This window comes from Strix aluco, chromosome 2, assembly GCF_031877795.1.
Source record: "Strix aluco isolate bStrAlu1 chromosome 2, bStrAlu1.hap1, whole genome shotgun sequence".
NCBI classification, from domain to species: domain Eukaryota; kingdom Metazoa; phylum Chordata; class Aves; order Strigiformes; family Strigidae; genus Strix; species Strix aluco.
In genome coordinates, this window is record NC_133932.1 from 113,109,590 (window position 1) to 113,120,510 (window position 10,921).

The 10,921-nt window shown below is 44.9% G+C and overlaps 1 protein-coding gene across 1 annotated transcript in view; it reads right to left on the bottom strand.

Moving 5' to 3' along the window:
- KL (klotho) overlaps nt 1-5,326 on the bottom strand; it is a 51,012-nt gene extending 45,686 nt beyond the window's left edge. Inside the window, exon 1 of the mRNA XM_074815867.1 lies at nt 4,542-5,326. Within this exon, the coding sequence (XP_074671968.1) occupies nt 4,542-5,309 (768 nt within the window). The 5' untranslated portion in view covers nt 5,310-5,326. The remainder of the gene's footprint in view (nt 1-4,541) is intronic.
- Between the last annotated feature and the right edge of the window lie 5,595 nt (nt 5,327-10,921).

Consider the following 10,921-nt stretch of genomic DNA (forward strand, 5'->3'; position numbering starts at 1 on the left):
AACAGCTACTGCAACAATGAAAAATCAGGCACGTGGCACTTAAAATGAGATATGAAAACACAGGTTTGGAGCTGCCTATAGAATTAAACACAGAGATTCGCAGCTATAAAAACCACAACTACTAAGCACTAAAATCCTCATAATGAACAGGGAACCCTCAAAAAAATCCTCATTCTCATAATGAACAGCAAAGTGTTGAGCTGAGACTTAACATACCTACAGGATCAACCTGGTGTTCTTCCACACAGAGAACACAAAAATTCTGCTTCCATCCCACTCAGTCACCAGTGTAGTCTGTCCATGTCCTGCCTGTTGAGTTCTAATAAGATTTCCTGTAATCTCTAAAAAGCTTTTCAAGTTATAGAATGCCTACATTTGTGGGAGGTCCACTCTTACTTTTCTATGATAACACGTTAGTCTCCACGTAGTCCTGATGTTTCTATAATTAAAGATCAAAGTACTCTGTAAAGATAACAAACCACTATTTTGTTACAGAGGAATATTTGAAAACAACACTCCTTTTGCAAATGTGTATGCAATCAGGTGGAGATGGCAAGGGGAAAGTTTCATATTCTATCTTTGGAGCTAATTTTAATGAGCATCCTTGAAACCCAAGCTCCTCTGTTTATCACATTTTAATTTTTTTCTTTTGATGATTAAAGCTTGAGAAAGGTACACTATAGCTTTTAATATACTTTGTGAACATAGTATAACAATCCATAGCTACTGGCACACAAAACTGCAGCATCAGATCTGAATTTGCTCTGAGGTTTGACTTTTCCATCTCTGACATTTGAAAGATACCTGATTCAAATTATTAGTGATTAGAATAATCATTAATTCTTTGGAAATAAATTCTTTGCAAATATATAGTACCCAACTGATACTCAAAACCAGAAACAGAACTAATTTCTCCTTTGTTCTTCTTTGAATTGTCATAAGAAAGCAAGAATAGGAAAAAAAAAACCCACAAAAACAAAACCCTGTTACTTAGAATGATTCCTTCTTTTTTCTAAAATTCCTGTATGTCTTCTCAACTACGATGAGCTGTGTTACTTTCAGGAAAATCCAGAATCACTCCATTTGCACTGAGTGAAAGTTTGAAGGCTGTCCAAATTTTGAAAGAAACAATACGTACCAAGGAAAAACCATTCTCCTATGCTGCACTTACGGATACTTTGTTAGGTTTAGCACTGAAGGTCAACAAAAGAGTACTTACCTTTTGTTTTGGAAAGAGTTTTAGAATAGAAATCAGTCTGTTGCTACGTGACTTGTTTCCAGGCAGCAATTCCACTCACTTCTTCGGGAATCGTGTTGTTCTGTTTCTGCAAATGCTGTTTATATTGAGTAAATCCAAGCATGTTCAACTCAGACAATATACTGTGAACCAGTAATGAAAAAATGCATTTGCAAAAACCAGAGCATGATACAATGACCTCTCTCAACTCCTATCTGGAGAAAGAGGTTCATCATATACATGACAGATTGCTGGCATTACATTTTCTGACTGTTGACTTGAGAGAATGCCAACTTTTATGAACTATACTTGATCCATTCAATTTGTTTTGTGAATAAATGCATACAGCTTCCTCCATTTCTTATCATGTTTGAAGGGCTTTACACGTATCAAAAGCGACAAGTGTCAGTGGAAATACTACACAAGGGTGAAGTTTTCACCGAACACTGATCATCATCCCCCAACAACAAACCAAGGATGCATCCATAAAATGTTTTTTCTTACAAGTTTTTTTTACACTATTTTTATTTGCTCTTTTTTATAAAAAGTGTCTCTTCGTCCACTTAGCATCTGTTACGACTCACTTGCGGAAGTTCAGAAAAATTAAAGGTAATTAAAAAATTCAGTACAATAGGATGAAATCCATGCAAGCTAAATTTAAACATCATTATTCGGCTCAGACTTCATTGCCCTGTTTTCACCAGCCCTGAACTGAACAACCTGAATTGAATCAAACTCGTATTTGATTATTTATTCAGATAATAAATAACTCAGAAAGACAGAGCCCAAAATCCACATTCATATCTGTTGAATTTTAAAGAACTTAAAGGAAATTATTTTGTCTTTTAATGTAATTAGCATCCAGTAAAATAAATTAGTAGGCATCAGCTTTCACTAACTATTACGTTTTTCACTTACAAGGGTCTTTGGTTTGAATAAATGCAGAAAGAAGACGCTTAAAGTTGCATATTTTAAATAAGGAAAAAAAAAAGTCAGAAAACATGTATATTAAGAGTTAGTCTGCTCATTTGCTAAGAACCAAACATTTACGACAACACATTTTATCTTTTAACAAACAAACATGTTCTGCAAGCTTAATTTCCCTGGGGGTGGGGGGGAAGACACAAGAATGCCACAGAGAAGGAAGAAACCTGGGACCAGACCTTCTGGGTAATGTAAGACATAAGCAGCAAAAAGTTTGGCAGCTGAAAGGGGTTTTTTTGTGGGGGATGATACAACCACATCTTTTCTGGTGGGACTATAAAGACTGCATCTCCTGGCAGCACTGTCTGGTGCTGCACACATCCTCCAGGATATGTGGTGAAGGGGTACTACTGTACAGCCTTCTGATCTAAATCAAGGCTGCATGTGCTCCTGAGAACAATGGACCAAACTCACCTACAAAATTATATGCAACCCACAGACACACATTAAAGAACATTATTCAAGTTGCAACATCAATCACTCAAGAATTATGTAAGAGAAGAATTTAATTTGCACGTGGAAATGCAATTCACTTCTTACCATATGCAGTATAACTTAATCTTTCATTACACGATTACATACACTTTCTCTATGGATATCAGACTGTGTAGTCAAAGAAGCCATACTCAGTAGCTTCCTACTTCATTGCTTGCACAAGTTGAAAGGTCTAATATCAATAAGCTACGAAGATGTAAGAAGGAAAAGGAGGACCTCAGTTTGTTAAAGTTGTTCACTTCTACCTGGAGGAGTCAGGGATGGGAGCTCTTCTGCATAAACCACATCCGTTACTTTCTCTGTAGGTGATTTGAGATTTTGGGATTTGACTTGTAGAAGAGCTGAAAGTATAACGGACCAATATTCTAAAAAGATCACATGCAGGAAAAGGGCACTAACAGTCAGTGGACACTTAATCAGTGGTCTTAATTGCATCTGTGTTTCAGTTCCTTGTTCATGAAACATGGAAAAAATGGTACCTTGCTGCCTTACACTGTTATGTAAAAAGAAATGTCCACTAACTGTGCAAACCCTGAATGACAGTCACTAGGACAAAACTAATCCTGAGATTCTGTCACTAAACCAAGTATTAGTAGACTTTCCTGGTTTAATTATACTTTTTACATGGCATAGGCAAGTCTGTGCCTCAGTTTCTCATTTGTTAAATAGAAAAGCGCCTTCCCTCTCCACAGAGCTTTTAAAAGAACAAGCATATGCTTGATATTATGAGGGACTCAGATACTGTGGTGATGTGGTATACTCAAGTGTGAAACATGGTCAAGTACACCCCAAGGTACTAAACAAAGAGTTTAAAGGTTTCAGGACCAGGAATTTAATCTGCAATTTTACCCACATTTTCCCTACCTATGTCTTCTCTAGACTTATTTGTAGCACTAGACAATGCAAAAGTAATGCAGGAAAGTGGCAAAGAGTTGAATAAGGCTTTCACTGGATGTTTTCCTGGTGTTCACGTGTAATATACAATATTCATTAGGATGTAACTCCTGCTGGTAAGTGTACGTTGAGCAGACAGACATTAGCAGAGTTAGTGAATGTGTATTAAGGTACAATAGATCATGCCTTAATGGCCACACCATTCCAGTTAGGCTGAATCCTTTCTCCTCTCACTGGATGGATTTGTACACACTTTTGCTTAATTCTCCCTGGGAATCCACAATGTTTGCTTCCAGCAAACATTACAATTTAACCATACATAGATACACTCCGTAAAAATTACATATAGCAAACTACTTACACCACTGACTAGACTGGGGAACAGAGGGTCTTTTTTCCCCAAAAGGGCTCACACTCAGAAAACCCCATAGTCTGTCAAGAAATCTCTCAGTATAACTTTTCGGCCACCTCTACCATTTCCATTAACTCAGTAAGATTTTTTTATCAGATGTATGAATTCTCTTTACAGTCATATTAAGCATTTCCACTGTAACCTCAGTAAGCCAGCACTGCACTGGCACAGGCGAATGCATCCACACTCACCCACCCAGAATGGCACTCACAAGCGCTGGGGGCAGGATTGAACATTTCTGTAGAATACAGAGAGCACTTTAACTCCGTGCTTTTCCACTAACTCGACAGACCGCAGATATAAAGCTCCCGCCTCTCATCTATGCACTTTGACGCCTTTAGCCCATAAATCAGCTGCCCGCATTCTGTCAGGCACGTCGATGCGGTTTCCACTCCAGCAGCTGACCGGGGAACAGGTCTGCCAGCAGGACGGGCTGAGGGCAGCCTCTGCACCCTTCCCCTTGGCACGACCCGGGGGCCGCAGAGCCGCCGTGGCACCTTCCCACCGCCCACCATTTACCTGGAGGAGGTGGTGGGCCGCCCGGTAGCCGAGGCGCGGGCCTCCCTGCACGCCGGGCGGCAGCCGCCCCGTGCCGTAGCCATGCCAGGCCACCACGTAGGGGTTGTCCATGGTCAGCCAGTAGCGCACCTGCCCGCCAAAGTGGCGGAAGCAGAGCTCGGCGTAGTCGCAGAAGAGCTGGGGCAGGACGGGGCTGGCCCAGCCGCCGAAGGCGTCCTGCAGGCCCTGCGGCAGGTCCCAGTGGTAGAGGGTGACGACGGGCTCGACGCCCAGCTCCCGCAGGCGGCCCAGCAGCCGCCGGTAGTGCGCCAGCCCGGCGGGGTTGAGGGGCGCCGTGCCGTTGGGCAGCAGCCGGGCCCAGGCCAGCGAGAAGCGGTAGTGGGAGACCCCCAGGCGCCGCAGCCCCTCGGCGTCGCGGAAGAGGTTGTTGTAGCTGTCGCTGGCCACGTCGCCGGCCGCCGGCCCCGGCGGGACGGACCCCGGCGGCGTGGCCGGGCGGTGGGCGAAGGTGTCCCAGACGGAGGCGCCTTTGCCGCCCTGGCGCCAGCCGCCCTCCGTCTGGTAGGCGGCACTGCCCGCCCCCCAGAGGAAGCCGTCGGGGAAGGTGTCGTGGAGGAAGAGCTGGTCCTGTGGATAGGGCAGCCGGGCGAAGCGGGACCAGGTGCCCGCGCCCTGCCCGGGCGCCCCCAGCAGCGGCCGCCCCAGCAGCAGCAGCACCAGCACCAGCAGCGGCGGCGGGAGCGGCAGCAGCGGCGCCGCGGGGGCCATGCTCCCGGCGGGGCTCCGCGACGGCGGCTCCCTCCTCCCAGCCCCCCGCCGCCCCTTTTTATCTCACCTCGCCTCTCCCCCCACCTCCACCCCCCGCCCCGGTGGGCACGGCTATTAATAATTACCTCGGAGCTGCCGTCCGCGTCCTTCCCGCCCGGCTCCCTCGGGGAGAGATGCCTCCGGGGGCGGGATCCAGGGGTGAGACAGGGCGGGCGGGCGCGGGGGAGAGGGTGGCAGCGGGGCGGGGGCTCCTCGGGGAACAGGTGGACCGCCTCGGGGTCACCTCTGTCACACCCTCCCCCCCCCCCGGCCCCTCAGGGCGGAGATCCCCGCCCGCGGGAGACAGGGGCGGCCCCCTCAGCCCTCCGCCCCCTCCACCGGGCGCCCGCACCTCGCTGCGGCTCCGGTGCCCCCCTCGGAGGCGGGACCCTCGCCGCTGCCCTGCACCCTTTCCCCGAAACGGCTTTTCTGAGGAGCCCACGAAGAGACTCGACGGCCGGATCCATCCCGGCCGAGGAGCTGCGCCTGGCCCCGCTCCCGCCCCCACCGCGCCGCCGCCGGGAGCCCGGGGCCGGCGGGCAGCGGCCCCTGCGGCGGGGCCGAGGGCAGGGAGCGACCCGCGGCGGGGCGGGAGAGGGAAGACGAGGAAATAAACATTATTGTAGATGGGAACTGGCAGTGCTAGGTTAACGGTTGGACTAGATGATCTTCAAGGTCCTTTCCAACCTAGTTGATTCTGTGATTTTTCCTTCACCCAGTATTTCCTTCGTGCTACCTTGGCAAGAGACAGCGCATCCGCTATCTCTCAGGTAACAGACATTAAAGGAAACTCGTTGTCCAAGTACATCATACACTCACCCCCCTCGCCACCCCCCACTAATCCACGGACTGTCACCTCCCAGTAATAACACTTTTCTTTTCTGGAGGTTGGTGTATTTGGTTGTTTACTGCATGCAAAACACGTTTCAATTAGAAATGCCTCACAGATCTTTACAGGGAGGAAACAAATCGAGCTAAATTTGATTACTGAGTTACACTTTTTAACCAATTGAGTAGGCATGATGTATGGACCCCTCTTTAAAGGCAGGTCTGTTCTCATCTCCTTCCAACAAAACGATTCGACCAGTGCTGCAAAGTGAGAAATAGCTCAACACGTTGCAAAAACCTAGTATTCTGTTGTGAGGACTCTTAACAGGAGTTGGGATATCTAAGGATAAAACACACCTAATAGACAGACTGTTAAGGACAGGGAGATGTTCCCAGGAGATAAAGTTGTTGTTTAACTACGGAATGAAGGCATTTAGATAATTTCATTTTATTTTTAGAAACTAAACGCCCTCAGGGGAAAATTACAGGTAATCGCTAATAATGAGTCGATGGATATAAATGCCAATTGTGATCTGCTGAAGGTTTCCTCTTGTGCACATGATGGGCTCTTGCACATCCCAAGTGCAGGCAGGATGTTTGCTGTGCCCATTTCTAGAACTTCCACCTTTTTTGCACAGATTCAGTTCAGGTTCGGGGGTTGTTTTGTGCTGTTTTTAAAGAAGACACCAAAGATGTAGCGGACAGGATTGTAGTTAGTCTTCCATTGATGGTAATTAATTAATTCCTGTGTTAGAGGGATGAAGCTCTGAACAGCCCAGGAGACCACTGACACCCCTTCCCTAAGGGAGGAAGTTTGTGGGGTGGGAGCAGGGGTTGGCAGGCCCTGAAGCAGGGCTAGTCATTGGCTGCCAGGACTGAGTTTGCTATACAGTCGGACAAACTGCTGAAATTTGATCACAGGCTAAGTAAATGACAACTTGAGCTTCAGCAACAGAGCTACATCGGCAGAAAAAGGTGTTAGCATCACCTGGTAATTACCTGCAGAAGCTGGAGAGTAGTTGTTACGTGCACAGTGGCATTGCTGCAGTTGTACCTGTGCAAAGAGTGAAGAGCCAGGCTCCGGATCAGCTACAGACCTGATTTCAGTAAAAGTGCAATGCCTCCACTGGAGCTCGCTGCCAAGGTATTTTGAAAATCAGGATGTAGAAACATGCCTCAGAAATACTGCAGCTTAGAACTGGGTATTAGTGGTGCTAAGTCCATTGCTGACATTTAAGGGAAAAAAGCTTCGTTGGGTATCTGGAGACACAAGAGATTTAAAAATATATCTTGATACATTCTCTTTTCATTTGCTAATTATTAACTAAATCAATCCTATTTATATTTAGGCAGCATCAATTTAACTGAAGGTCCTTTATTAGAAGTTTGTTTCTTCCAAAGCTTCTCAACAGTCAAAGGAAAGAAATAGCTTCATGGTGTTAGCGAAGTCAGCCTAGCTAAGATCTTTATCAACTTCTGGACGCGGCTAGCTTCTCCAAAAACTGTCCAGAAAGCCTACAGTGACTGTGCTCCTGAAGCAAGCAGCCTATTTGGGGGGGGATGAAATCTGGCCATAAGTTGCAGGCACAAAACTGTCACTTCACCTGTTGTGTCTGTCAGATTAAAACTTTTTTTTTTTAGTGTAAATGTCAGAAAAATGTACACTGTGGCCTCCAGTGGCTTGTTTTTTTCTTACAGAGAAAGCTTGTTTTCATGTTTTAGGACAACACGATCACTCACTGCTCTGAGTCTTTTTTTTTTTTTTCCTAACAGACAGCCTAACAAACTCTGTGCAATATTAACTATGCAGAAAGGTCAGCCAAACACTTGCAGACATCCAGGTCTCCCTCACTGCTCCTTGAGTTCAAAGCATGGCTCCATTGTGTCTGTGTTGCTGTGCAAGCACACTTCCAACTCTGCCCCAGGTCGGCAGATCAGGATTTACATTTCAGCTTCTTTGTATTGCTGATTACTGAATGTTCAACTTTTGAAAATATGTACAGTAGTTACTGTGTCAGTATAATTTTCTTTCAGGCTGTGCTGAGATTTTCTTTGCTAGCTATGCAGTCAGACATGCGAGCAAATTCAACAGTGTTCTTTCTGAGCATTTCTGTTTCTGCCCCAAAGAAGCTGAGTCTTCTGGGACACCTAATTTTAGGTAAAGTAACTCTATTACTGCTTTAAATTAGTTTATCAGCTTTCCCTGAGGTCACATCATGCACTGGCTTCAATGCAGCAAACCCCTTCCTCATTTTAAAATCTCAGCAGAAGAGCTAGCAGCCTTACACTGGTAGCATCTGTGCTCCTCACTGTAGTAGAACAAGTGGTCTCAGTGCCTAAAACCACCATCCTCTGTTTTAATGTGCCTTCTCTGTGCACAAGTGTATTTCCAAACATATACAAGCATACAGTCAGTTGAAAATAGCCTTGTGTAATAGATTTACACTCTCACCATTTCATCTCAAGACACAAAAGTACTCGCTACCATTTGGGAACACTGATTAAAAAAATCACCACCTGAATTAGACCAAGCATTTCCTCTACTGCTTCTATCACTGCATAACAATACCACTTCTTTATGCTGTCTGTTAAATGCAAACTGCTAAGCTGTCAAATTTTACTTCCACTTGCTGATAAATAGCTGATCCCAGTAGAAAGATGTGCAACAGCATTCTAGATTTACATTCTTCATCCCTTCCAGAACACCACAGCCTACCTGGCAAAAAAGCTCTTCCTCAATCTTGTCAGAGAAGAAGTTACAAGTCCAGTTTTCTTGAAAAAATGCAGCCTTCCATAGCTATTCCTTCTTTCTCTCTTGATCACACTAGTTCTATGCATTCACTGTACATTCAGAATTACTTTAAAGACAGCTAGTAACCGACTGTATTGAAATTAGAAACACAGTTTGTGAGGTCCAAAATATGCTTGCCAGTGTAATGAATTAGTGTAGTCCTGAAGAATGCTTGGGAAGATGTCAATTCCTCCTCTATTCTAGCTGTAAGTACCAAATCATTCTCATCTCCACTTTTTTGTAGTTGGAAAGTGTGGTAGAGAACCTGAAATGCCTGGTTTTGAATCCTGGGGACTCTAGTCAACTCCTGTTTCGAGCGTGGAAAATCCTTTTTATTCCATAAAGGACTCCGAATTGTTCTTTATTCTGTGGTAGGATCTAGTGTGAGGTGGGAAATTAGAAACCTAAATTCCAGTTTTTTTCTCTTTACCCTTTTGTAACTGTGTCTTCTAGAAGTGGGCAAATCCTGAAAATCCCTATGTAGGAAAAGTGGAATTCGAAACCTTTTGGCCCTTCTTTCTTTGGAAGGTGACAGGGAGTAACTTCAAGGCAAGCCTAGAAATTTATATTTTATTCACATGGGGCAGGGATTACAATCCCATTGTAACATAGGAGGGGACATATGGTGTCTGGATGCTTCCTCCTGCCTCAATGGCAGGGGCCGTAAAGGTTTCCCAGTCTTGCAAACCCTTCTTCGGGGGAACCACTAAACCCATTTCAAACCCTGAATCACAGAAGGTGATGGGGACGGGAAGAAAGGTTAAACACCATCTTGGAATGCCATTTCATTGGAAATGACATTTTGGAAATGCTGTTTCTTACTTCTGGGAGGGCACAAACACTTGCCCATTGTCCAGATGATGAGACAAGAGTTTATAAATGATCTCCCTGCCTTTGAAAGTGCCTTCTGAATTGGTGGAAAAAGGGATGGGCAAAAACAGAAGGGAAAAGAAGTTGCTTCTCTCCTGAGAAGGGAGATAGTGAAGAGGTGGATACAGCCTTGCTCTTCCTGTCCTGGGCAGGGGACATGGGCTTGACTGGCAAGAAGGGTCCAGAGCTGAGGGAGAAGAGTCAGGGGTGTTGGAGAGAGCAGTTGGCTCCTTGCCAACTCCAGCCTGCAGTTCATGAGTTGCAGGCTTCAACTCTGTTTTAGGCAGGAACCAAACCCTGGTTGCAGTGGTTGAAGAAATAGGCCTGTCTCTCCAGAGTCTGCTGAGCCTGTGTGAACAAGTGAAGGTGGGTGTCCAGGGAAATTACCAACCAAACAGGGAGTTGCCTGATGAATTTTGGCACTTTTAGCGTAGAAAATCGTGGAAGACAGAGGGACTGGATTACTCACAGGGATGAAATAGATGTGACAATTTAGATGGGATCTGGATAGACTGGATCTCAACCCTAAGAGGTACATAGCTGTGCAAATCCCAGTTTGTGGTCTCCAATGCAGTATAAAAAGGAACAGAAACGTAATGTCACTGTTCTCACTTCTATTTTAATTTCTGTTTGCAATACACTTATAATTTTGAAACCAATTTCATTCAGTCTCCACAGGATGGCTCGAAAGCTTGAATCCTGTGGTTCAGTCTAGAGCTGACAGCACTCTAGAGACATGTATGGTGACTTTTCATATACAGTCATCCTATCTCTTCAGTTCAGGCACAGCTGAAGCATTTCCCTTCACTCTTCAAATTCCTGTTATTTTAAAACCTCTGGCAAAATGCCATATCTTCTATGAAAAGAAAGATCCACAGGGGCTTAAATGAAGAAATAAAAAGCACTACCATTAAAAAATGAAAATACAATGCTGAGTTTTATGTACATGAAAGTTGAAATTTTTATGCGTTAAATTCAGTCAGGGAAGAATATCCTGCAAAATTACTTCTATCATCATATTTTTAGATCACTTTCCTTAGGTAAATTGATAAGAATGACTCCTGCTAAAATCATACAGCAGTAC